This window comes from Ornithorhynchus anatinus, chromosome 2, assembly GCF_004115215.2.
Source record: "Ornithorhynchus anatinus isolate Pmale09 chromosome 2, mOrnAna1.pri.v4, whole genome shotgun sequence".
NCBI classification, from domain to species: Eukaryota; Metazoa; Chordata; class Mammalia; order Monotremata; family Ornithorhynchidae; genus Ornithorhynchus; species Ornithorhynchus anatinus.
Genome location: NC_041729.1, coordinates 1156872 through 1183009, shown reverse-complemented (window position 1 = coordinate 1183009; position 26138 = coordinate 1156872). Strand labels below are relative to the sequence as shown.

Genomic DNA, 26138 nt, shown 5'->3' with positions numbered 1-26138 from the left:
ATGAATGAATGAATGTGAGTGGCTGAGCTCCCCGAGAGAGAGTGCAAAGCAACACAGAGTAGAGGACCCAGGACAGAGCCTTCGGGGGAGGTCCACGGTAGCCAAGACGGACCAAAGAACGAGCCATTGGAGAGCCACCAGTGAGCAGCCAATGAGCCGTGAGTGTCCTGGCGATGAGTAGCCAAAGGGTACCAGTGAATCACCAGTGAGTCGTGAGTGAGGCCCAGCAAGCCGCTAGCGAGCCAACGTTGATCTGCCAGTGAGCCATGAGGGATCCAGCGGAGAGTCGCCAGCGAGTCCCCCACAAAGTCACCAGTTGGCAGCCAAGTGAGCAGACAGGGATTAGCAAATGAACAGACAGTGAACCTCCAGGGAGCAGCCAGTGAACCACCAGCAAGTTGACAGTGAGCCATGCCATCAGTGAGCCACGAGTTAGCATCTAGCGAGGAGCTGGTGATCTGTGAATGAGTAGCTGCTGGAGAAGTAGAATGGCGTCGTGGATAAAGCACAGGCCTGGGTGTCAGAAGGCCATGGGTTCTAATCCCAGCTCTGCCATTTGTCTGCTGTGTGACCTTGGGCAAGTCACTTAACTTCACTGTGCCTCAGTTACCTCATCTGGAAAATGGGAATTGAGACTGTGAGTCCCACATGGGGCAGGGACTGGGTCCAAACTAATTTGCCTTTATCCACCCCAGCTCTTAGTACAGACCCTGGCACAGGGGAGAGGGATGGGCAGCATCAGAGGAATTTGTTTTAGAAAAATGATCCAGGCCGCAGAGTGAAGTGTGGAGAGGGGAGAGGCTGGAGGCAGGGAGGTCAGTGAGGAGGCTGCTGAAGTTTGGGTAGAGTGGGAGGAGTGATTCTAGAGAAAGAACCAACAGCATGGAGCAACAGGCTCAATATGGAGGTGGAAGGAGAGGGAGGAGTCAAGGACAATGCCGAGGTTGGGGGCCTTGTGAGACTGGGAGGAGGACGGTGGTGCTGTCCACGTGATAGAAAAGTCACAGGGAGTAGAGGGCTTGGAAGGGAGGTTGAGGCATTCACCCCCATTTTAGTGTCTCCCTCAGGACGCTGGGAATAAGGAGGCCTCAGTCGTGAATCCAGGGGCTGGACCCAAGCATCCTCATCCCCAAGCCCAGGGTCCCGAACGAAAGGAGACTGAACTCTGCTGAGAAGGCGGGAGCTGACTCCCAGCGCTCCGAAGTGGTTGGAGGAGCAGCCTGCAGCAGCCTACAAACACGTACACCCCCACACCCCCTCCTTCTCTGTCTCTCTGCCTTTCTGTCTCTATCTCTATGTGTCTCTGTCTCTCCCACTCCCTTCTGCAACGACCTGGCTCTTGGATTTGCCCCCTTTATTCACCCCTCCCTCAAGCCCACAGCACTTAGGTCCATATCCAAAATGTGTTTATATTAATGTCTGTCGCCCCCTCTTGGTTGTAAGCTTATTGTGGGCAGGGAACCTATTTACCACTCTTTTATATTGTAAAAATAATAATAATAATGATGGTAGCGATACATGGTAATCAGCTAGCCTCACGTGGGGCTCACAGTCTTTATCCCCATTTTTCAGATGAGGTCACTGAGGCCCAGAGAAGTGAAGCGACTTGCCCAAGGCCACACAGCAGACAATTGGCGCAGCCGGGATTAGAACCCACGTCCTCTGACTCCCAAGCCCGAACTCTTGCCACTAGGCCATGTCAAGCGTTGAGTACGGTGTTCTACACACAGTAAGCGCTCAATAAATACCACTGATTGATTCTTTCTCTCGCTGCCTCTACCTCGCTGTCTCTGTCTCTCTTCACCTACCCTCACCCAGGACTGAAGTTGGGGGGTGCGGAAAAGAGGAATTCAAGGGGAGTGGAAGGTGCCGAGCCCCATCCCAACCGGTCCAAAGGCTGATTCCCGGCCGGCCTCGTTGGGCCCGGCTCTGCCTAGGCCCTGGGAACCCATTTCCTCGCAGGGGTGCAAGGATGATGACCGAACACCGGCAGAGTAACAGATTGGAGTAAGAGGCAGTCGGAAACACCTCGGGCTGCCGGACACGGGAGGGCCACGCGGACAAGGGAGGGCCACACGAGTGACCACCCACGAGTGACACGCGCAGCTCCCCACCCGTGGCCCGGCCCGGGGCTGCTCTGCCGGACAAACCCTCTCCTCTCCCAGACCCCGGCTGGACCCCCTTCTCTCCTCCTCCCCTCCCCCCTCTTCCTTCCCTCCTCTTCCCCGACCCCTCCTCCAGGGCTGGACCCCCTTCTCTCCTCTTCCCCTCCCTCTCCCTTCCCTCCTCTTCCCCTCCCCACCTCCCCGAGGGCTGGACCCCCTTCTCTCCTCTTCCCCTCCTCCCTCTCCCTCCCTTCTTCTTCCCCAACTCCCCCCTACAGCTGGATCCCCTCCTCCCCTCCCTTCCTCTTCCCCGACCCCTTGGCCGGACCCCCTCTCCTTCTCCCTCTCCCTTCCCTCTTCTTCCCCGACGCCCCCCAGGTGGACCCCCTCCTTCCCTCCTCCTCCCTCCTGCCGGACTCCCTTCTCCCCGCCACCAGCCCGCCCCCTTTCTCCCGTTCCCCCTCCCCCGCGACAACCGGACTCTTTTTTGGCCTGCCCCACTTCAAGGATGGGACCTTCCCCCACCAACCTATCCTGTCCCTTCCCAACTCTGGCCCCCGACCCCTCTCCGGCCGGACGCCCCAACCCTCCTCGGGCCCGCTCTCAGAGAAAATCAACCGAGTCAATGTAGGAAAATACGTTTTAATTCTGGATGTCGGGCTCACACCAGCATTTTATCAACTAGAAAACAAACCGTCCTCCCCAGGCCCACGCCCGCCGGGCCCGAGTCCTAACTGGCCCCGGGGGTCCGCTTCTCTTGAACGTTTATTCAACCCTCCCCCCATCTCTCAACGCTTAATGTGGGGCGCCCCCTCTCCCCTGCTCCCAGCCCCCCGGGTCCCGGCTCAGTCTGGGGTCCCAGGAGCCTCGGGTGTGCCCCGCCCCAGGAACAGCGACCCCCCAAAGTTGGCAGGGGCAAAAGGAGGAGAGGCTTCAGTACAGATAGGAAGAGGGGCTGAGAACATAAGGGTTCGGGGTGAGGGGCTGACCTCTGAGGGCCTGGAGCAAGGGCTGGAGGAGAGCTCGGGAGACCCTGCCCCTGCCCCCGCCCTACCCCCAACCTCTCCAGGGGCCTCCCGCGGTGGACGAGCCAGGGGGAGGGGAAGGGAACAACTGGGAAGTGAACAGAGAACGTCCAAGGCCTGTACCCGGTGACCCTGTACTCGGTAACCCTGACCTACTCTCGCAACAAAGCCCCACACCCCCTCCGCGCCCCATGCCCCTTTTCCGCTCCCCATGGGGAAGTGGGCAGGGGGTGAGAGGGAGGGCCCGGCCCCGGGCCCCGCCGGGGTGAGGGCTAGCGGCTCTTTGGGCGTCCGTTGAGCTGGATGACCTCTCGGTAGTCGTGCACCAGCTCTCTCAGCGGCTCCAGCTGGACGTTGACGTTCTCCTCCAGCCACTCCTCCACCGTGTCTGGGAAGAACACGGCCTCCAGCCGGGTCCGGAAGCCCTGCAGGAAGCTCTCCCAGTCCTCGAAGGTCCTGGCCCGCCGGCCGAGGCAAGGGGGACGGGAGAGAGGGGGGCCGGGGGGTGGGAGGGAGGGATGACGGCAGGGGATGGAAGGATGGGAGGAGAGGAGGATGGGGGGTGGGGGGAAGGGAGGACGGGGGATGGGGGCGGGGAGACGGGAGGACAGGAGGATGTGGGGCCGGGGGGCGGGAGGATGGGGGGCGGGGGGAGGGTGGGCAGTGAGATGGTGGATGGAGATGGGGGGACAGGAGGACAGGAGGATGGGGATGGGGAGAAGGAAGGACGGGGGGACGGGGGATGGGAGACGGGAGGTCAGACGACGGGAGAGCGGGGGGGCAGGAGGACAGGAGGATGGGAGACGGGAAGACGGGAGGTCGGGAGGATGGGGGAATGGGAGGATGGGAGCATGGGAGCGGGAAGACAGGAGGATGGGGGGACGAGGGGATGGGAGGACGGGAAGATGGAGGGACGGGGGGCCGAGGGGCAGGAGGAAGGTGGGACGGGAGAAGGGGAGGACAGGAGGACGGAGGGGCGGGGAGATGGGAGGACGGGAGGACGGGGGGCGGGATGGAGAGATGGGAGGACGAGGGAACCGGATGAAGGGAGGACGGGAGGATGGAGAGGTAGGAGGATGGGGATTGGGAGGATGGGAGGACGAGGGGACAGGGTGGAGGGAGGACGGGAGGGTGGTGGTTTGGGAGAGGGGGACGAGGGGACAAGGTGAAGGGAGGAGAGGGCGGGAGGCCGGGAGGGAAGAAGAGAGAAGGGCAGGAAGGCTGGTTGAGCCGGCAGCGGCACGTTCCGGGGTCGCGCGGTGGCTCCCGTTCCTCCTCGCAGACCTCCGACCCCGGACAGCGCCGGGGCCCCGATCCTCCTCCGGACCCTCCTCCGGACCCTCCTCCGGACAAGGGCCGTATCTCGGGGCGACCGAGCTCGGACAGCGCCCGGGGCCCCGCGTCCACCTTGGACAGCGCTCGCGTCCGTCCCCAGCCCCGGACAGGGTCCTACCTTCGCTCCCCCGTCGGGCCGCGCCCCTGCCCGCGCCAACCCGCCTCGCCTCCCTCGTCCTCACTTGATCAGTTTGCTGCCAAAGCTCTCCAGGTTTCGGGGGTTGCCAAAGCGGTGTCTGCGGTGGTAGCGACTGAACCAACCCTCGATGGCACTGGAGGGAGGGACCGGAGACGGGAGTCGCGTCAGGCAGAGACCGTCACCCCCAGCCTCGGATCGATCCCCCGCCCCATCCCGCTCCCGGCTCGGAGCGGGCGCTGAGGAGGCTGACGGGAGGGGATGGGGTCGGGGGGTTCGGAGCCAGAGGGAGACCAGACGGCGGGCCCGCCGCCTCGTTTCTCCAGATTCCCTGAACGCGCTGGGAGAGGCGGGGGCGGTTCGGTGAGGAGGGCGAGGGGGAAGGCGGGCGGGGGGCTTAGTGGGAGAGGAGGGGGCGGCTTGGGAGGGAGGGGCTGGGCCGGGGGACACGGGGGGAGAGGGGGGCGGCTCCCTACCTCTCCTCCTCCAGGACCTTGAGCGCCTTCTCCTTCAGCTGTACGTTGACCCGCTCCACCATGTGGTAGATTTCAGAGCCGGGGAAGGAGCCGGTGCCCTCGCTGCACAGATGGGAGTGGAGCGGAGGGAAGTGGAGGGAAGCGGAGGGAAGCGGAGGGAAGCCGAGAGAGGAGGAGGGGAGAGGAGGGGAGAGGAGGGGAGCGGGGGGAAGCGGAGGGGTGGATCGGGCCCGTGGGAGAGGGGCTGGGGAGGGCACGGTCCGGGTCTGGAGCGGCGGGGTCGTGGAGAGGAGGAATAAGGTTGGGGGAAGAGGAACCAGTCAGGGTTGGGGGAGGGATCGAAGGGGACGGGCTGGTCTTGGGAAGGGGAAGAGGGCAGTCAGGAGAGAGAGATGAGGAGGAGAGGCCGGACCCGAGGGAGGGAGGGGAGAAGGAGGGATGGGGCTCCTCTCACCAGGTGCTCTGTTCCAGGTGGATGTTCTGAAATCCCAGCAGCTCCAGAATCCGTTTCTTGGTTGTGTCTGTGAAACCCCCTGGGGCAAGGGAAGACAGGGAGGTAGCCGAACCCGTCCCTATGGCAGTCGCTCCTGCCCTGTCCCCCCGGCCGGAGCCGGGGCCAGCGTGTGGATCCACAGCAGGCCGGACGACGCGCAGAAAACTACGGCTCCCGGCAGCCCTCGGTGCACGCGTGCGGGCGCAACGCCCCCCACCCCGCCCCCACTCCCACCCCTGCCGGGCCTCTGCTGGGCTGAAGGCCGGGCCGCGTCGAGGCCCCGGGCCCGCTGGGCCCACCCCCGCTGGCCCACGGGAGGCTCGGGGCATGGGGAGGCGGGAAGAAGGAGAGAAGGGAAGGAGGGGAGAGGGGAAGGAGGAGAGGAGGGGAAGGGGAGAGGCAAAGAAGGGGAGATGGATACAGAGGCTAAGATGCTCACCATTGACCAGGGTCTGCAGGCAGAGGGCCAGGGATGGGATGCCCACGGGCAGCAGCTCACACAGCACCGAGTAGTGGTCATACCTGGAGGCCAGAGGTCGGGGCGCATTCAGCATTTCATCTTTCCTTATTTTTCTGTTGCCAACCCCCTCCCTTTATCTTTGACTGTGAGCCCCTTGGGGGCCAGGGACCTTGTCTGTATTTCCTCGGATCCTTCTTTCCCAGCGTTCAGTACAGAGTTTGGCACACATGGGCTCAATAAATACCATTACTATTACTAATGTCAACCAGGGGTATTTATTGATGGCTTACTGGGTGCAGAACACTGTAATATGTGCTTGGTGACCCAATCTGTGCCATTACTGAAACCTGGCTCACTCCAGATGACACTGTCTTCCCTGCCACCCCTCCGGGGGGGTGGCGGGGGTGGTGAGGGAGCTCGTTTTCCCTCACTCCCCAAGACTCACTGGGAGAGGGGGCGGACTTGGTTTCTTTCTTGCACCATCCCTCTCTTCTCTTTCCTTAGAAGCCTGTATCATCCATCTCTACCACCCACACCACTTACTAGTCATGATCTACAGCTCCCCAGACTCCTCTGAACCATTTTGATCCCTTTCTCACATTCCTTCTGTCTTTCTCCATCCCTGCATTGTTCCTTGCTTCAAAACCCATGTGGGTGTTCTTGATTACCCTACTACTGCCCATTTTCTATCACACCTCAACTCTATTGACCTCCTGCTCCACCCCCACTTCGCCCACTCATCAACTTTGACAAGCGCTGATTATCGCCTCTAGTGACTGTACCACCTCTACCCTCTCCAACTTTGAAATCCCTCTATCCGACCACACCTCCTTACTGCTCCCACAAATCAGTCCCGCTCCCTCTCAGACACCTCCAATCTATTTTCTCCCTTCAATTTTCTACAGTTATCAAACCCCATTTGGCCTCTCTACCTAAATTACCTTCTCTCGATGCACAGATTGATGCCCTTAACACTGGGCTCTCCACTGAATTCAACTACCTCGTTTCCCCTGTCCCTCTGCCAATCTTGTGCGACTAACCCACAGTCCTGGATCACCTTCACAGTCTAGTTTCTTGGCTCCTGTGCTCGAGCTGTGGATGCCCTTCCTCCTCAGATCTGATAATTACTCTCCCCCTGCTTCAAAGCCTTCTTGTGGGCTCATCTCCAAGAGGTCTTCTCTGACTAAGCCCCCCTTTCCTCTTCTCCCACTCCCTTCTGCGTCGCCCTGACTTTCTCCCTTTGTTCATCCCCCCTCCCGGCTCCACAGTACTTATGTATCTGTAATTTATTTATACTAATGTCTGTCTCCCCACCCCTTTAGACTGCAGGCACATTGTGGGAGGGAATGTGTCTGTTTATTGTTGTATTGTACTCTCCCAAGCACTTAGTGCAGTGCTTTGTACACAGTAAGTGCTCGATATATACGATAGAATGAATGAGTGCTCCTGGCGGAAACCCACACACCAGGCCCACCTCGCCGATCTCAAACATCCTCACCTGCTTTAACCCTGCCCTCTTGCCCACCTGGCAGCATCATTTCCCCATCCTTATTGACTCTCATGCCCACTGCCCACACCACCTGTTTCAGACACTTAACTCCTTCCTCAAACCCCCGCCCCTCCCCCCCGACCATCTCTCGGCCCTAATGACCCGATCACATATTTTTTTAACAAATCTGAAACCATCAGGCACGATCTCCCTAAAAACCTCCCCTGATCTTCTCCACTCCCTTGCTTTTCCTACCCTCTCTTCGACTCCCCCGCTTTTCCCAGAAGTAGCTCAAGATATTTCCCACCTCCTCTCAAAATCTACCCCTCCAACTGCACCTCGCACCTTATCAAAACACTTGTCCTTTCCCTTCTACCCGCCCGGACTACCTTTTACTTTCCAGTGGCTTCTTCTCAGGGGCTTTCAAACATGCTCATGCATCCCCTGTTCTAAAATAACCCTCTCTTGATCCCATGGCTTCCTCCAGTTATTGCCCTATCTCCCTCCTACTATTCCTCTACAAACTCCTTGAGTTCTCTATAGCCACTGCCTCTACTTCATCTCCTCCAATTTTCTCCTTGAACCCCTCCAATTTGTCTTCTACCCCTTCGCTCCACAGAAACTGCTCTAAGATCACCAACGACCACCTACTGGCCAAATCCAGTGGCCTCTACTCCATCCTAAGCCTCCTTGACCACTCAGCTTCCTTTGACACTACAGACCACCCCCTTCTTCTGCGAACATTATATAACCTTGGTTTCACTGACCCTGTTCTCTCCTGGTTCTCCTCCTATCTCTCTCGCTGCTCATCTACCCTCTCTTTTGCCCACTCCTCCTCTACTTCCCACCCCCTAACTGAGGGGGTCTCTCCAAGTTCAGTTAATAATAATAATAATAATGTTGGTATTTGTTAAGCGCTTACTATGTGCCAAGCACTGTTCTAAGCGCTGGGGTAGACACAGGGGAATCAGGTTGTCCCACGTGGGGCTCACAGTCTTAATCCCCATTTTACAGATGAGGTAACTGAGGCACCGAGAAGTTAAGTGGGGACTTGCCCAAAGTCACACAGCTGACAAGTGGTAGAGCCGGGGTTCGAACCCATGACCTCTGACTCCAAAGCCCGTGCTCTTTCCAGTGAGCCACGCTGCTTCTCTATTCTGGGTCCCCTTCTATTTTCCATCTACACCCACTCCCTTGGAGGACTCAAACTCACCTATGGCTTCACCTGCCATCTCTCCAGTGGTGATTCCCAAACCTGCTGTCCAGTCCTGACTTCTCACCTTCTCCGCTGCCTTGCATTTCCTCCTGCCTTCAGGACATCTCTACTTGGAGGTCCCACTGACACTTCAAATTTAGTAAGTCCAAAGTAGAACTCATCTTTCCACCCAAATACTGTCTTCCCCATCTCTGCAGACAGCACCATTAGTCTCCCTGTCTCCCTTGCCTGTAACCTTGGCATAATCCCCGACTCATCTCTTTCAACCTACATATTCCTTCTGTCACGAAACCCTATCGATTCTACCTTCATAACACTGCTAAAACCCACCCTTGCCACTCGATTAATGGTATTTGTTGAGCACTTACTTGGTGCAGAGCACACTGGACTAAGCATCCATCCATCCAAACTGCTACTATACCTATCCAAGCACTAATCCTCTCCTGCCTTAACTACTGCATCAGCCTCCTTGCTGACCTCCCTGACTCCTGTCTCTCCCCACTCCAGTTCATACTTCATTCATCTACCCAGATGATTTTTCTAATTCGAAGTTCTGGCCATTTCTCCCCACTCCTCAAGAACCTCCAGTGGTTGCCCATCCATCTCCACATCAAACAGAAACTCTTACCCATTGACTAGCAGTCAAGTACTCAAACAACTTGCCCTCTCCTACCTCACCTCCTATTCTCCTACTACAACTCAGTCTGCACACTTCGCTCCTCTAATATTAACCTTTTTACTATACTTCAATCACGTCTATCCCACTGCCGACCCCTCGTCCACGTCCTGCCTCTTGCCTGGAACACCCTCCCCCTTCATATCCGACAGACCACTAACTCTTCCCACCTTCAAAGCCTTGTTAAAATCCCAACTTCTCCAAGAGGCCTTCTGTGACTAAAGCCTCATCTACCCCAGTCCTTCTCCCTTCTACAATGACTGTGCAATTGGATCTGTGTCCTTTAAGCCCTTGACACTCACCACACCCTCAGCCCTACAGCACTTAAATATATATATGTATCTGAAATGTTTTTAAATGGGGAGATGCCCATCTAGATTGTAAATTCCTTATGTACTGAACTCCCCCAGATGCTTAGATCCAGCACCCTACACACTCTAAGAGCTCATCAAATACCACTGCTTGATTATAGTACTCTAGAATTGGTAGACACAATTCCTGCCCTACTACATGCCCCCTCCCCCACTGCTCCCAGCCCCTGCCCCTCTTGCCCACTGCCCCAGCCCATCCTCCTCTGCCCCCTGCCCGACCCACTGCCCCCAGCCCTTACTCCCACCCCGGTCACCTCTGCCAACCAGTCAGCACAATGCCCTGGTACTGGATGGTTGGGAACTTGGCCATAGCCTGAATGACTTTCAGCCAGCTCAGGTGGTTCTTGAGGTGGTGATTGAGAGGAGTCCACATCTGCGCGGGGCCTGTGGTGCCCTTGAATGCACTGGCAAACCACACCGTGCTGAAGCCGCTCTCTGCGTACTTGGTGATGATCTTCCCTGGGGAAGACCGGAGATCGGAGACCGGGCACCAGGGCCGGGGCAGGGAAGGGGGGGGCGGACCCTCGCCACCCAGCCCATCTTGGACCCCACCCTTTCCAGTCAGCGGGGCAGCTCAAGCCCCTCTCGGGGTTGCCGCTCTCCCAGCTTGGGCCCTGAACCCCTCCCCCCAGGCCCGTAGACCCAGGCCCAGAGCCTCCTCTACTCCTGCCCCCAACAAGCCCTGCCTGCCTTCCCAATCCTGGGTCCTCAGCCTGCCCTGCCCCAGACCCACCCCCAGCCCAGCAGGCCTCTGTACCGTCCTGTACCTATCTGCTCCGTGTCCAAGTCCGGGGTGTAGAACCACAGCACAGGAGCTGCATGTTGGGTGATCCCAGATTCTGAAACCAACAAGGCCTCTGGGTCAGTGGGGACAGAGCATGGAACCCTACAGAACCCAAGAGGCGGGAGCTTGGAATATGGGAGGGTGAGGCGGGGGGCACAGGACCTAGGGAGGAATAAAGAACCCAGGAGGGTGGGGTAAGGGGGATACAGGCCTGGAAAAGAGCAAGGAACCCAGGAGAGTGGGGTGGGGGAGCACAGAACCTCCACTGTTGGGTAAGGATTGTCTCTATCTGTTGCCGAATTGTACTCTCCAAGCGCTTAGCACAGTGCTCTGCACCCAGTAAGCGCTCAGTAAATACGACTGAATGAATGAAGAACCTAGGGTGGAGCACAGAACCTAGGATGTCGTTGGGGGCGCGGGGGGGTATAGAACTTGGGGAGGAGCAAAGAGCCTGAGCTGGATGTGCATGAACCCGGTGAGATGAGGGGAAGGGCAGGGAAAGGGAGGGGAGAGTAGGAAGGGGAGAGGAAGGAAGAGAGGGAAAAAGGGGAAAGTTCCCCTTGATTCGCCCCCCCCCCCCCCCATCCCCGCCACACCCCTGGCAAGGCCAAACGCAAGCCCACCCAGCTGGCCCCGACCTCAGCCCCCCAGCTCCTGCTCGACTGGCCCCGCCCCCCCCTCCCCTTCCCCCACGCGGCCTCGCCTGCCTCGGATGACTTGAGCGGGGATCTTGCGCAGCATGTCATCCCAGAGCAGCAGCCGCAGGCCCGGGTACTGGCCGGTCAGGAAGGTCACGACCTCGCGGATGTGGCCCAGGTACATGTGGTCCACGTCCCCGCCGTGGTGCCCAGCCACGTCTTCGAGTCCACCACCCTCCCCCAGGTGGAAAACCTGCAGATGGGGAGGGATGGGCAGGGCCCAGGTCGGGGGCCAGAGGTCAGCCCTCCCGCGTGACCTCGGCCCATCCCCCAACTCCGTTACAGCGACCCTCCCAAATGCTTAGGACAGTGCTCTGCACAACCGGTAAGCTCTCAATAAATACGATCGACGGCTGGATCGATCCGCGGCCACGGCCGGCAAGGCAGGTCGGGGCAGGGGCTGACCTCATCGGCACCGAGTATCAGCCAGCGGCCTGGGCGGTGCCGGTCCATGACCTGGGTGAGCAGCGCCCCGCAGCAAGGTCCACGTGCCCGGCGCGTGCGGGTTCAGGCTGTTGGGGTAACGCGCTACCCTCGCGCAGGTGCTGGAACCGCCCGTGCTTCAGGATGAACTGCGGGGTAGGGGAGGGGAGCCGTGGGCCTGGGCTCCCGGGGCAGGGGCAAGGGCCACCCCTCCCAACATTCCCCCTCCCTCCCCTCCTGGAACAACCCAGGGGTGGGAGCATCCCGGGAAGAGCACCGAGCAGTGGGGAGGGGCAGCTCCTTGCGGGCGGGGGGCATTCAGTAAATAGCGGCGACGGCTGATCGATGGGTCGACTGACAGGTCGATTGAGGCGGGGGGGGCGTACCTCTACATGGCCAAAGGTCTGCACCAAGGGAATGACGGTCAGCTTGTTCTGCGCGGCGAGCTGCTGCAGCTTCTCAATGTCGTCCTCACTGTGGCTCACAGACCACCCCAGAGCCCAGTGAGGACGCCCCGACACCACCCGGCCGGCTCTGCAGGAGACCTATCGCCCCCAACCCCTCTGGGCAAGCTCCTGAGGAGCCGGGAACGGGTCCCCTGCTTATGAGGTACTCTCCGGTGCACTCAGTACACTGCACCCGGTGGCTGCTCAGCACATCCCATCACCAAGGTTACTCCTGCCTCTCCTTCCTCCCCGACCCACCCCCTCGGCAAGAGAAAACCCCACCCTGCAGCCCAGGGACATTGGACTCCCAGGTTTCCTCTGCCTGTAGCCCAAGAACCCCAGGGTGAGGGGCAACCCCAGGCCTCCCTCCAGCCCCAGCCCTCTGACCTGTAGGCATAGGGGGAGCGGAGAATTCCCAAGTCCCCTTGGAAGGGGAACATGTCTTCATACTCCACCAGCACCCCGGTTGCCCCCAGCTGGGACAGCAGTGGGAAGAGCTGGGGGTGGGGGGAGGGAGGAGGGTAAGCGTGAGAAGGCAGAGGGGACCCCGACTCCCCTGAAATCTTAGTTCCGCTCACCCTCGGGAGCTTCCATATCTACCACCCAGTACCCCCACTCTTGGGCCTCCCATCCCCAGGAACCACCCCTCCCTTGCCCCCAGAGACATCCTCAAACCCCTCCCCTCACCCCCAGGGATTCCCTCATCCCCTTCCCTCCATCTCCATCCTAACCCCGAGTCCCCACCCTTCCTGCTTCTGCCACCACTAGTCACTGCCACTAGGTCCTCCAGGAAACCCTCCCTGATAGCCCTTCACACAAATCGAGATCCGTCCTGGCCCCTCCACCCACCCCAGCTTTTACTTGCCCCCCGGGGCTGCTCTTGGCACTAATGCACCCCGCTGCCAGGCTGATATGCCCCCAGGGGCAGGGCTACATCTGCTCTCGTACATTCCCAGACATCTTCCTAGCCTCCCTTGCTCCACTATGGGGCAGTTTTTCCAGGTGTCCAACTTCAAGAGCTCAGACACATTAAGCACCTAATAAATACCACTGATTGATTGCTACATTTCAATCTGGTTCCTTCTCTGCTGGGCTCAGGCCTAAAAGAGGCCAGTGGAGCCGCTGGCTCTGAACAGTGACCTTCTGACCCCCGCCAACATAAATCCTCTTGGAGGAAAGGCCCAGGGGCTTCCGGGGGCAGGAGGGAGCAGGGATGACTGGAAGAGGGGACTCTGGGATCTTCCCACTTTCCCCTCCTCCCCCAGGGCTGGGGTCATCCTACCCCGGCCAGCCAGCCCCCGCCTCATGCAAGGGTCCAGCTCCCAGGTGGTGAGCTCCCCCGGCCGGCCCCTCACCTGTTCTAGGTAGGAGATCTTGGGGGCGGCCCCCTTCAGGTCCAGATGGACCAGCCTGGTCTCTGCCCCGCTCAGCGCCGGGCTCTGCGGGCGCTGTGGGCGCTGAGGCGGCTCCGGCCGTAGATCGGTGCGCTGGGCGGCGGGAGGGGCCCCGGGTGGCCCCTGGGCCCGAGGCTCCTCATGGGAGCCCCTGGCCCGCCCCCAGAACCCGCCATCTTGGCCTGTGTGTTTATGCAGCTCCAGGGTGAGGCTGGGGGCACAAGAGCTGGTTTCAGGGAGGGCCGGGGGCACCTCTCCATCCCCCGTGGCCAGCTGGGTGTCCCAGCCCCCAGCGGAGCCGACGGGCTGCAAGTAGAGCGGGAACCTAAGGGCAGGCTGCCACGGGCCCGGGCTGGAGAGAAGGGAGGGACGGCTCGGGGGAAGGGGCTGACCCAGGTTTGGGTCCTGTTCAAAGCTTCCCCACGCCCTCCCCCCGCACTGTCCCCTGCCTCCCCTGTTCCCCCACCTCTCCAACTCACCTCCCCACCACCCACCTGTCTCGGAAGAGGAACTTGACCCCTGCCACAGCCACGATGATCAGCACGGCCAGCCTCAGCAGATTCAGCTTCTGGTTTCTCTGAAAGGCCATCTCGGGGCTGGGGAGGGCACGGGGAGGCGGGGTCAGTCCAGGGGTCCGAGAGCTCCGTCCCCGAGTTTCCTGATCCCAGGACCCTCCCCATTCATTCATTCAATAGTCTTTATTGAGCGCTTACTATGTGCAGAGCACTGTACTAAGCGCTTGGAATGAACAAGTCGGCAACAGATAGAGACAGTCCCTGCCGTTTGACGGGCTCACGGTCTCATCGGGGGAGACGGACAGACGAGGACAATGGCAATAAACAGAGTCGAGGGGAAGAACATCTCGTAAAAACAATGGCAACTAAACAGAATCGAGGCGATCGAGGCGATGTACATTTCATTAACAAAATAAATAGGGTAATGAAAATATATACAGTTGAGCGGACGAGTACAGCGCTGAGGGGAGGGGAAGGGAGAGGGGGAGGAGCGGAGGGAGATGGGGGGAAAAGAGGGTTAAGCTGCGGAGAGGTGAAGGGGGGGCGGTAGAGGGGGTAGAGGGAGAAGGGGAGCTCAGTCTGGGAAGGCCTCTCGGAGGAGGTGAGTTTTAAGTAGGGTTTCGAAGAGGGGAAGAGAATCAGTTTGGCGGAGGTGAGGAGGGAGGGCGTTCCGGGACCGCGGGAGGACGCGGCCCGGGGGTCGACGGCGGGACGGGCGAGACCGAGGGACGGCGAGGAGGTGGGCGGCGGAGGAGCGGAGCGTGCGGGGTGGGCGGTAGAAAGAGAGAAGGGAGGAGAGGTAGGAAGGGGCGAGGTGATGGAGAGCCTCGAAGCCTAGAGTGAGGAGTTTTCGTTTGGAGTGGAGGTCGATAGGCGACCACTGGAGGTGTTTAAGAAGGGGAGTGACAGGCCCAGATCGTTTCTGCGGGAAGATGAGCCGGGCGGCAGAGTGAAGAATAGACCGGAGCGGAGCGAGAGAGGAGGAAGGGAGATCAGAGAGAAGGCTGACACAGTAGTCTAGCTGGGATATAACGAGAGCCTGTAGCAGTAAGGTAGCCGTTTGGGTGGGCCAGTTCCCCACATTTCCATTTCCCAAAACCCAGAGGAGGGGGCTGGCAGGCACTCCTCTCTGCCCCTACTCTGGCTGGGGCATGGGGGAGGGCAGGGAAAGGAGGTCTCTCTCCCTGGAGGCATCCCTCCCTCCTCCTCCCTTGCCAGCTGCCCAGCCCCCTGCTCCCCTCCTGGGTGGTTTAGTGGTCCTGCTCCCAGGGGCGAGGTGGTTTGGACAACCCCCAGGTGCTGGGCTGACCCACAGGGAAGAGTGGCACCTGGGGCCTGGACATGGGCTTTGGACGGGGAGGGGCACTTCCAGGAGCACCTGGGAGAGGGAGAAGAAGAGGGCACTGAGGGGAGAGAGACAGGGGCCTAGGGCACGGGGGGAAAGGGGCAGGGCCCAGAGGTAGTGGGAGGGAGAGAGTAGGCCCCATGGGCACGAGGGGGAGAGCGGACAGGGACTGAAGGCACCAGGAAGAGAGGGGCAGGGTCTGGAGGCACTGTGCTGGGGGTAACGTTAACTGCAGGGCGGGCACGGAGCCAGATCCTTTCACTTAACTGCGCTTAACTCGCTCTTAACCCGCTCTTAACTCCAATCTGACAGAAAAGCGCCAAGCTTCGTCCCCCTCTCTTTGCCACCTTCCCTCCAGTTCCCAGAAAGCTCAGGGGAGATGACTGGATGGGGCAGGACCGGAGCGGGGCAGGACTGTAAACCCGTCGTTGGGCAGGGATTGTCTCTATCTGTTGCCGAATTGTACATTCCAAGCGTTTAGTATTGTGCTCTGCACATAGTAGGCGCTCAATAAATGCTACTGAATGAATGAACTGCACATAGTAAGTGCTCAGTAAATACGACTGAATGACTGAATGAATGACATGAAGCAGGGCAGGACCTGGAGGGGCGTGTAGGACACGGAACAGGGCAGGACCAGAGCAGGGCAGGACCCGGAGCGGGGCAGGACCGCTGCAGGGCAGTACCTGAGCCGGGCAGGAAGACGACGGATGCGGCAGCCTGCCCCAGTGAGCGTCCTCCGTCAGCAGCCCCCGGCACCCGTGCTCATCGCCCAGCCCCGGGCAGCCGCCGTGACCCCTCTGCCCCCCGCGGCACAGGAAGAGGAAGCTTCAGTGGAAGGGGTAGGGAGCCCTGCAGTGGTGAAGACAGGGAGGATCGAATGGGCCAACCTGTCGGACCACCTGTCCTCGGGCAGGGGCCCCACCCTCCCGCACCTGGAGCCAAACCCTGCCCAGAGCGAGGCCTGGCAGAAATGACTCCTGCTATTGCTACTGCTGCTGAAGAGCTCAGCCTGCCCAGGGGCGAAGGGGCAAGAAGGGGAGGTGGGGCGGAGATGCTGAGCACCCTCCCCACCAGCGGGCCCACTTCCACTGCCCCCAAGATTTCTGGCCACCTGGCTCATTCTTTCATTATTTCAGTCGTATTTATTGAACGCTATATGCAAAACACTGTACTAAGCGCTCGGGAGAGGACAATACGACAATACAGACACATTCCCTGCCCACAACAAGCTTAGCCCCTACCTGGATCCTGGTTCCCTGCCCTGCCCCTCTCCCCCCACCTCAGCTCAGGCCTGGATCCTAGGCCACCTGCACATACACACACACACACGTGTACACACACACGTACATACACGCTCACACTCACACAAACTCTCATATATTCACCTGAACATTCAAAGCCGTATTAAGGTCACATCTCCAAGAGGCCTTCCCTGATTAAGCCCTCTTTTCTCCAGCTCTTTCTCCCTTCTGCATCGTCTGTGCACGTGGATCTGTGACCTTTGAGCATTTGATATTTGCCCCACCCTCAGCTCCATAGCCCTTATGTACATGTCTGTAAATTATATATCACACATATATTAATACCTGTCTCCCCCTCTAGAATTTAAGTTTACTGTGGGCCGGGAACATGTCCATCAACTCTTTCGTACTGTACTCATGAAAGCACTAAATACAGTGCTCTGTACGGAGTAAGTGCTCAATGAATACCTTTGATGATGAGGATTCATTCATTCAATAGAATTTATTGAGCGTTTACTAAGTGCAGAGCACTGTACTAAGTGCTTGGAATGTACAATTCGGCAATTCAATTGCATTACTCCCAGTGACACTATTTAGGAATATATACTGTCTGTCTCCCCCAGAAGAGTGGAAGCTCCTTGTGGGCTAGGAGACGGTTGAATTTCCAAATCAATCAGTCGGTCTTATTTATTGAGTGCTTACTAAGTGCAGAGCTCTCTACTAAGTGCTTGGGAAGCGTGGATCAGTGGAAAGAGCCCGGGCTTGGGAGTCAGAGGTCATGGGTTCTAATCCAGGCTCCGCCGCCTGTCAGCTGTGTGACTTTGGGCAAGTCACTTCACTTCTCTGTGCCTCAGTTACCTCATCTGTAGAATGGGGATAAAGACTGTGAGCCCCACATGGGACTACCTGATCACCTTGTATCCCCCCAGCACTTAGAACAGTGCTTTGCACACAGTAAGCGCTTAACAAATGCCTTCTTCGTCATCATTACGATATAACAGAGTTGATAGATATGTTCCCTGCCCACAACTAGCTTATGGTCTAGAGGAGTCCAAAGTGCTCAGTAAAGTGCACTCTGCCCAGTGGGTGCTCAGTAAATACCATCGCTTCTGCTACTACTATTACATGCACACTTGTGTGTACCTGTATGCACGCTCGCCTGCCTGGGCATGCAAGTGTGCACACACGTGCTCACATCCTTTCTCTTTCTCTCTCTCACCAGCCACAAAAAGGAACCAGCTCTATGGGCTACACCGGGATCAGAGTTGGGGTCAAACACCCAAAGGACCCGAAGAATTGTGTGTAACTCAACGTCTGAATGTGCAACCCCGGGCACCGTGTTCCTGGGGTGCCCTCTCTGCTCCGATCCCCACCCCGATGCCCCCCAACCCAGCAGCACGGACCGGTCGGTCACCCCGGGTCTGGCACGGGCAGTCTCCGAGCCAGCTTCCAGGGGGAGCCACCAGAGGACAGGGGATTCATTCATTCAGTAGTATTTATTGAGCGCTTACTATGTGCAGAGCACTGGACTCTGGATCCCCCAGGGGCCCCGGGGCAGTCCAGTCAGTTGTCAGTCAGACAGGCGGGCAATCAATCCTTTTACTGAGCGCTTACTGTGTGCGGAGCACTGTACTAGGCGCTTGGGAGAGTACACTCTAACAATATAACACACAGTCCCTGCCCACAAGGAGCTTACAGTCAAGAACAAAGCTTTTCCAGCCCACTCAGTCCTTTCCCCAGAGCTAGGAGAGGTAAAGAAAGACCAGCCAGCAAGGAAGGGGGTGGTCTGGTGGAGGGCTTCTTCTCCTTTCCTTTGACGGGCTCCAAGCAGTGTGGCAAGAGCCCAGGGATGGGAGTCGGGAGATCTGAGTTCTAGACTCAGTTCTGACCCACCTTCCCACCCCCAGACCCCAACGTGCTGGGTGACGTGGGGCAAATCACTGAAACTCTCCCAGCCTCAGTTTCCTCCTCTCTAAAATGGGGCTAAGGTCCCTGCTCTCCCTCCCTCAGATTGTTAGCCCGCGTCTGATCGGATTTTTGGTCTTCGCCCTAGCACTGAGCACAGTGCTTGGCATCTATGTAAACAACCTGATAACCTTGTATCTGCTCCAGAGCTTAAACAGTGCTTGGCACATAGCAAGTGCTTAACAAATACCATCATTATTATTATTATTATTATTATTATTTAGTCAGTCAACAGTATTTATTGGCGCTTACTGTGTGTAGAACACTATTCTAAATACTTGGGAGAATATAACAATAAACAGACACATTCCCTGCCCGCAATGAGCTTACAGTCTAGAGGATGAAATCCGCACCCCTTAATGATAATGATAATATTTGCTAAGCGCTTACTATGTGCCAAGCACTGTGTAGATGCAGGGTAATTGGGTTGTCCCACAGGGGGCTCACACTTTTAATCCCCATTTTACAGATGAGGTAACAGGTACAGAGAAGTGAAGTGACTTGCCCAAAGTCACACAGCAGACAAGTGACGGAGGCAGGATTAGAACCCACATCCTCTGACCCCCCCCCCAGGCCCGTGCTCTTTGCAGTAAGCCACCCCTTAAGTGCCCCAGAGCTTAGAATGGTGCTTGGCACATAGTAAGTGTTTAACAAGTACCATAATTATTAATTATTATTATTAAAGTCAACCAACCCTCGGCCCCTACAACCCTCGTGTTCATCTCCTTATACTCCGCATCGTTCCTTAACGGTAACTTATTTTCACTTCTGTCTTCCCGTCTATATCCTTATGGATCTAGATCTTTGAGAAGCAACGTGGCTCAGTGGAAAGAACCCGGGCTTGGGAGCCAGAGGTCACGGGTTCTAATCTCGACTCTGCCACTTGTCAGTTCTGTGACTTTGGGCACGTCACTTCTCCGTGCCTTAGGTACCTCATCTGTAAAATGGGAATGAAGACCGTGAGCCCCATGTGGGACAACCGGATTACCTTGTATCGCCCCCAGGACTTAGAAAGGTGTTTGGCACATTGTAGGCGCTTAACGAATACCATTATCATCGACCGTACCGTCCTCCCCGGGGGCACTCAGCACGGTGCTCTGCACAGCGTAAGCGCTCAGGACATACCACTGATGGATTGATTCTGTTGGCAGGAAGGGAGGGTCACCTTCGCCCACAACTTCGGGGCCCTGTCCCCGGCTCAGGCCGGTGGGGAAGGGTGGGTGGGCTTGGGAGAGGGGGTCATTCGCCCCCTTCCATGGGGTCTCAGTTATCAGCTGGTAACTGAGACCCCAGCCCCCTCCCCACCCCATCCCTTAAAGCGGGGCTGCGCCCCAGGCCCCTAAAAGAAGGGGAAAGAGGAGGCTGCCACAGGGGGTCGTGAGATCAGGGGGTGTCCTCAGCCAGAGGGAATGGGGGGCTTCCCGCCACCATCCCCTGTAGCAGCGTGGCTCAGTGCAAAGAGCCCGGGCTGGGGAGAGGTCGTGGGTTCTAATCCCGGACTCTGCCACTTGTCAGCTCGGTGACTTTGGGCAAGTCACTTCACTGGGCCTCATTGACCTCGTCTGTCAAATGGGGACTAAGACTGCGAGCCCCACATGGGACAACCTGATGACCTTGTATCTCCCCAGCGCTTAGAACGGTGCTTTGCACATAGTAAGCGCTTAACACATATCATCATTATTATGATGATCCCTTGGGGCTGCGGGTTTGGGGGGTCGGGGACCCCGTGCCGGGGCCTGGGGTCTGGGGTCTGGGTCGGGGGGGTGGCAGCGGTCCCCTCCGTCTGCCGGGGACAGCTGGGGCCTGGGCCCTGCCCCCGCACCTGCCGCTGGGGATGGCAGGGGGAGGGAGGGGAAGGGGGAGACCTGCAGCCCCCGCCGGGCACGCACCTCGCTCTGTCCGTCCCTCCGTCCCTCCGTCCGTCCGTCCGTCCTGCTGGGCTCCGGCCCCCGGCGCGGGAGGACGAGGCCGGGATTTGCGGGATGATTTGCGGGATGATTGCTTGCGGCGGCAGCCCCGTGTCCCCCGCCCCCGGTTGGAAGCCGCAGCCTCGGGGTTCGGCGGCCGCTCTCTTCTCCCCCTCCCCCTCTTCTCCTCCCTGCAGCCTCCCTCCCCTCTCCCCTCCCCCACCTTCTCTCCCGCACCCCCGCCATCTTCCCTCCCCCCACCTCTCCCCATCTTCACCTCCATCTTCTCTCCTGCCCCTCCCGCCCACCTTCCCTCCCCTATTCATCTTCCCCATCTTCTCTCCCCCCTTTCCCTCCCCACAACGTCCCTCCACCTCTCCACATCTTCCCTCCCTCTTCATCTCCCATTTCCCCCCCATCTTCCCTCCCCTCTCCATCTCCCATATCCCCCCATTTTCCCTCCCTCTTCATCTCTCATTTTCCCCCATCTTCCCTCCCCTCCCCTCTCCATCTCCCATATCCCCCCATCTTCCCTCCCCTCTCCATCTCCCATATCCCCCCATCTTCCCTCCTCTCCATCTCCCATATCCCCCCCCACCTTCCCATCTTCATCTCCCATACCCTCCCCGTTGCCTCCCCATCTTCCCTCCCTCATCTCCCATATCCCCCCATCTTCACTCCCTCTTCATCTCCCATATCCCCCCCATCTCCCATATCCCCCCATCTTCCCTTCCTCATCTTCCCTCCCTTCCCATATCCCATCTTCCCTCCCTCCCTCATCTCCCATATCCCCCCACCTCCCCATCTTCATCTCCCATACCCTCCCCACTGTCTCCCCATCTTCCCTCCCCTCTTCATGTCCCATATCGCCCCATCTTCCCTCCCTCTTCATCTCCCATTTCCCCCCCCATCTTCCCTCCCCTCTCCATCTCCCATATCCCCCCATTTTCCCTCCCTCTTCATCTCTCATTTTCCCCCATCTTCCCTCCCCTCCCCCATATCCCCCCATCTTCCCTCCCCTCCCCTCTCCCATATCCCCCCATCTTCCCTCCCCTCCCCTCCTCCCATATCCCCCCATCTTCCCTCCTCTCCATCTCCCATATCCCCCCCCCCACCTTCCCATCTTCATCTCCCATACCCTCCCCGTTGCCTCCCCATCTTCCCTCCCTCATCTCCCATATCCCCCCATCTTCACTCCCTCTTCATCTCCCATATCCCCCCATCTTCCCTCCCCTCTCCATCTCCCATATCCCCCCATCTTCCCTTCCTCATCTTCCCTCCCTCCCTCATCTCCCATATCCCCCCACCTCCCCATCTTCATCTCCCATACCCTCCCCACTGTCTCCCCATCTTCCCTCCCTCTTCATCTCCCATATCCCGCCATCTTCCCTTCCTCTCCATCTCCCATATCCCCCATCTTTCCTCCCTCATCTTCCCTCCCTCTTCATCTCCCATATCCCCCCATCTTCCCTCCCTCTTCATCTCCCATATCCCCCATCTTCCCTCCCTCTTCATCTCCCATTTCCCCCCATCTTCCCTCCCTCATCTCCCATATCCCCCCCACCTCCCCATCTTCATCTCCCATACCCTCCCCATCTTCATCTCCCATACCCTCCCCTCGTTATCTCCCATATCCCTCCCGCCTCCTCCATCTTCCCTTCCCTCTTCATCTCCCATATCCCCACCTCCATCTTCTCTCCCCTGTTCACCTCCCATATCCCCCCTGCCCTCCCCTCCTCTTCCCTCCCCTCTTCATCTCCTCTCTCCCCTGCCTCCCCCATCTTCTCTCCCCCATCTTCCACCTTCCCTCTCTCATCTTCCTTCCCCACCTCACCGCTGCCCACATCCCAGCTCTGCCCCTGCTCTGCTGTGTGAGACCCCAGTCAAGTCACTGATCCTCTCTTGGCCTCAGTTGCCTCCTCTGTAAAATGGCGATGAGACAGGGACTGCGTCCGCTCTGATTATCCCGTACCTAGCCCAGCGTTTACCCCAGTGCTCGGTGCCGCGTAAGCACTGTCTCGGTACCACTGCATCATGAGGCGGGCCTCTAGTAGCTCACTTCTCGGGTCTGGGCTGGAGGAGGAGAGGCAGCGGGTGGCTTTGAAGAGGGGGGAGCCGGCCCCTGAGCGGGGAAACTTATTATTAACAAAGATTTTTTATCCGCCTCAGCAGGGAGCTGACGGCATTATTACCCGGTGGCGTTCTTGAATTAGCATCATTTCAACCCAGCTTCCTGTCAACCTTAAACCCGTGGGCCCTCTTCTCCACCACCCCACTCTGCTGAGACTTGCCTGGGCTCTTCCCATGGGGCACCCATCCTCCCCGCCTTCCCTGGCCCTTGGAGTAGCATTTTAAAATTTATTATTAATATTATATTGTAAATAATGTATATTTTAAGTAACGTAGGTATCAAATAATGTAATATTTGTTCAGGGGTTATTATGTGCCAGGCGCTGTACTAAGCGCTGGGGTGGATACAAGCAATTCGGGTTGGACACAATCCCTGTCCCGCATGGGGCTCACTCTTAATCCCCACTTTACAGTTGAGATAACTGAGGCCCAGAGAAGTGAAGCGACTTGCCCAAGGTCACACGGCAGACGGGAGCCGGGATTAGAACCCAGGTCCTCGCAGGCATTAATGGTGTATATTGAGTGTCTCGCACTGTGCTGCACACAACCCAACCAGTAGTATTTATTGAGTGCTTACTCTCTGCAAGTCACTGTACTAGGCGCTGGGTAGACTTGCAACAGAATCATGACATAAAGTCCCTGCCCACAAAGAGATTACACTTCGAGGAGCCTTGTCCACCTGGCCGGGTGCTGTCTGTGCTCAGCCACGGGAGGTGGGGAGGGAAAAAGGGTTGGAGTCCTAACAGTAGCAGCAGGGAGCCCCACAACGCTTATGTATTGTAATTTATTTAAGTGAATGTCTATCTCCCCCTCTACAGTGTAAGCTCACTGTGGGCAGGGGATGTGTCTGTTTATTGTTCCTTTGTACTCTCCCAAGTCCTCAGTACAGTGCTCTGCACACTGTAAGCACTCAATAAATACAAGTGACTGACTAATAGCATTTATTGACTGCCTGCTGGGTGCAGGGAACGTTTCTGCCAACTCTACTGTACTCTCCCAGTGCTTAGTACAGAGTTCTGCACACAGTAAGCGCTCAATAATTAGCATTGGTGATGATGATGGGTGCAGTACAGTGTCCTAAGCACTGGGGAAAAGTACTAAGCAAGGAAGTGATACATTCCCTACCCACGAGGAGCTTACACTCGAATGGGCAGCCAAACGTAAGAGAATTTATAGGGTAATGAAAATTAATAAGATAAACCAATATAATAATATTAATAATAATAAAAATAGAGAGTTAAAAGAGTATTTACTGAGTGCTTCCTGGATGCAATGCACTGTAATAGGCGCTTGGGAAAGTACACCAGAATCACGAGATGTGTTCTCTGCCCACAAGGAGTTTAGCTCCATTGAAGGAGACAGAAAAAATAATTATAAGAGAAATTAGAGTAAATCACTGACTGTACGGTTCATTACGCAAATTTACCCAAGCGCACAGGGGGGCAAAAACCAATCCAGAAACGCCAGGAGCTGACAGGACTGCAGAGATGGGGATTAATTGGGGAAGATTTGCCCAAATGGCTTCGGAATTGAAGTTCATCCTCGAGGGGGTGGAGGCTGAGGAACTCGGCCAGGGCTGACGATGCGTTGGCCGTCAGGAATCGGTCCGAACGATGAGACGGACACTGGACCCTCCTCCCGCATCCCCCCGCACCTGGGCCCACCCTCTGCAGCCCCCCACCTCTGGACCCACCCTGTTAAATCCTCTGGCTCTAGACTGTAAACTCGTCGTGGGCAGGGAACGTGTCTACCGACTCTGCTAGGTTGTAACAATAATAATAATAATAATGGTGGTATTTGTTAAGCGCTTATTATGTGCCAAGTACCGTTCTAAGCACTGGGGTACATACAGGGTAACCAGGTTGTCCCACGTGGGGCTCACAGTCTTCATCCCCATTTTACAGATGAGGTCACTGAGGCCCAGAGAAGTGAAGCGACTTGCCCAAAGTCACACGGTTGACAAGTGGCGGAGCCGGGAATAGAACTCACGACCGCTGCCTCCCAAGCCCGTGCTCTTTCCACTAAGCTATGCTGCTTCTATAATAATCATTATGGCATTTGTTAAGCGCTTACTATGTATCAAACACTGTTCTAAGCGCTGTGGTAGATACAAGGTAATCAGGTTGTCCCACGTGAGGCTCACAGTCTTCATCCCCATTTTACAGATGTGGTCACTGAGGCCCAGAGAAGTGAAGCGACTTGCCCAAAGTCACACGGTTGACAAGTGGTGGAGCCGGGATTAGAACCCTTGATCTCTGACTCCCAAGCCAGGGCTCTTCCCACTAAGCCACGCTGCTCTGTTATAATAATAATATATAATAACATAATAATAACAGCATTTGTTAAGTGCTATGTGCCAGGCACTGTACTAACCGCTGAGGTGGACAGAAGCAAATCGGGTTGGACACAGACCCTGTCCCACGTGGGGTTCACCGGCCTCCATCCCCATTTTCCAGATGAGGGAAGCGAGGTACAGAGAAGTGAAGTGACCGGCCCAAGGTCACCCAGCAGAGAAGTGGAGGAGTGGGGATTGGAAACTGTGACCTTCTAACTCCCGGGCCCGGGCTCTAGCCACTCCGTGATGCTGCTGCCTGTTCATTCACTCAATAGTACTGATTGAGCGCTTACTATGTGCAGAGCACCGTGCTAAGCGCTTGGAATATACAATTTGACTTGTTTGGATGCCTGCCTCCACCCTTCTAGAGCCGCGAGCCCATTGGGGGCCGGGATGGTCTCTATCAGAGTAGCAGCGTGGCTCAGTGGAAAGTGCCCGGGTTTGGCAGTCAGAGGTCATGGGTTCTAATCCCGACTTCGCCGATTGTCAGCTGTGTGACCTTGGGCAAGTCACTTCACTTCTCCGTGCCTCAGTTCCCTCATCTGTAAAATGGGGATGAAGACTGTGAGCCCTAGGTGGGACAACCTGATTATCCTGGATCTCCCCCAGCTCTTAGAACAGTGTTTTGCACACAGTAAGCGCTAAACAAACGCCATCATCATTAGTATTATCTGTTGCTGGCTCTTAGAACAGTGCTTTGCACACAGTAAGCGCTAAACAAACGCCATCATCATTATCTGTTGCTGAACTGCACTTCCCAAGCGCTCCGTCCAGTGCTCTGCACACAGTCGGCGCTCACTAAATCCGCCAGAATGAACGAATGCTTCCCTACCCCCTGGCTCAGACTATTCCCGTGCCCTCGGGCATCCTCACCCTCTGCCCCAAACCAGGGCCTTGCAGCCCTTCCTCTCTCCAACTCCAAAGCCTGTGACCCCCCTGGGCCCTGCCAAGGAAAAACCACGAGCCCAGCGAGCCCCACCTGCCTGGTTTTGTAGCCAAAATGTTGCAAAAGGGTGGGATGGGGAGTTTCCAGCTCGACCACTGACACCGTAATTAGGAGGCCCGGTCCCTTCGCGCCTTCCCTCGACGACAACCTCCTGTCCCTGCCCCTCTTTCCCTCCTTCCCCCCTCCCGCCCACCGCTTGGTCTCGCCCAGAGCCTCCCCCCCCC

The 26138-nt window shown here is 57.5% G+C and overlaps 1 protein-coding gene across 1 annotated transcript; it reads right to left on the bottom strand.

The window, feature by feature from the left end:
* Positions 1-2727: 2727 nt before the first annotated feature.
* On the bottom strand, positions 2728-26076 carry LOC100682127 (hexosaminidase D-like). The gene is given in 17 exon segments (XM_029057552.2): positions 2728-3586; positions 4648-4737; positions 5078-5179; positions 5532-5610; positions 6010-6092; positions 10037-10241; positions 10550-10621; positions 11274-11457; positions 11670-11735; positions 11737-11796; positions 11798-11836; positions 12074-12161; positions 12521-12630; positions 13489-13738; positions 14022-14123; positions 16074-16239; positions 25948-26076. Coding segments are annotated over 15 exon segments (1707 nt in total). The 5' UTR covers positions 14117-14123; positions 16074-16239; positions 25948-26076; the 3' UTR covers positions 2728-3402.
* Positions 26077-26138: the final 62 nt, after the last annotated feature.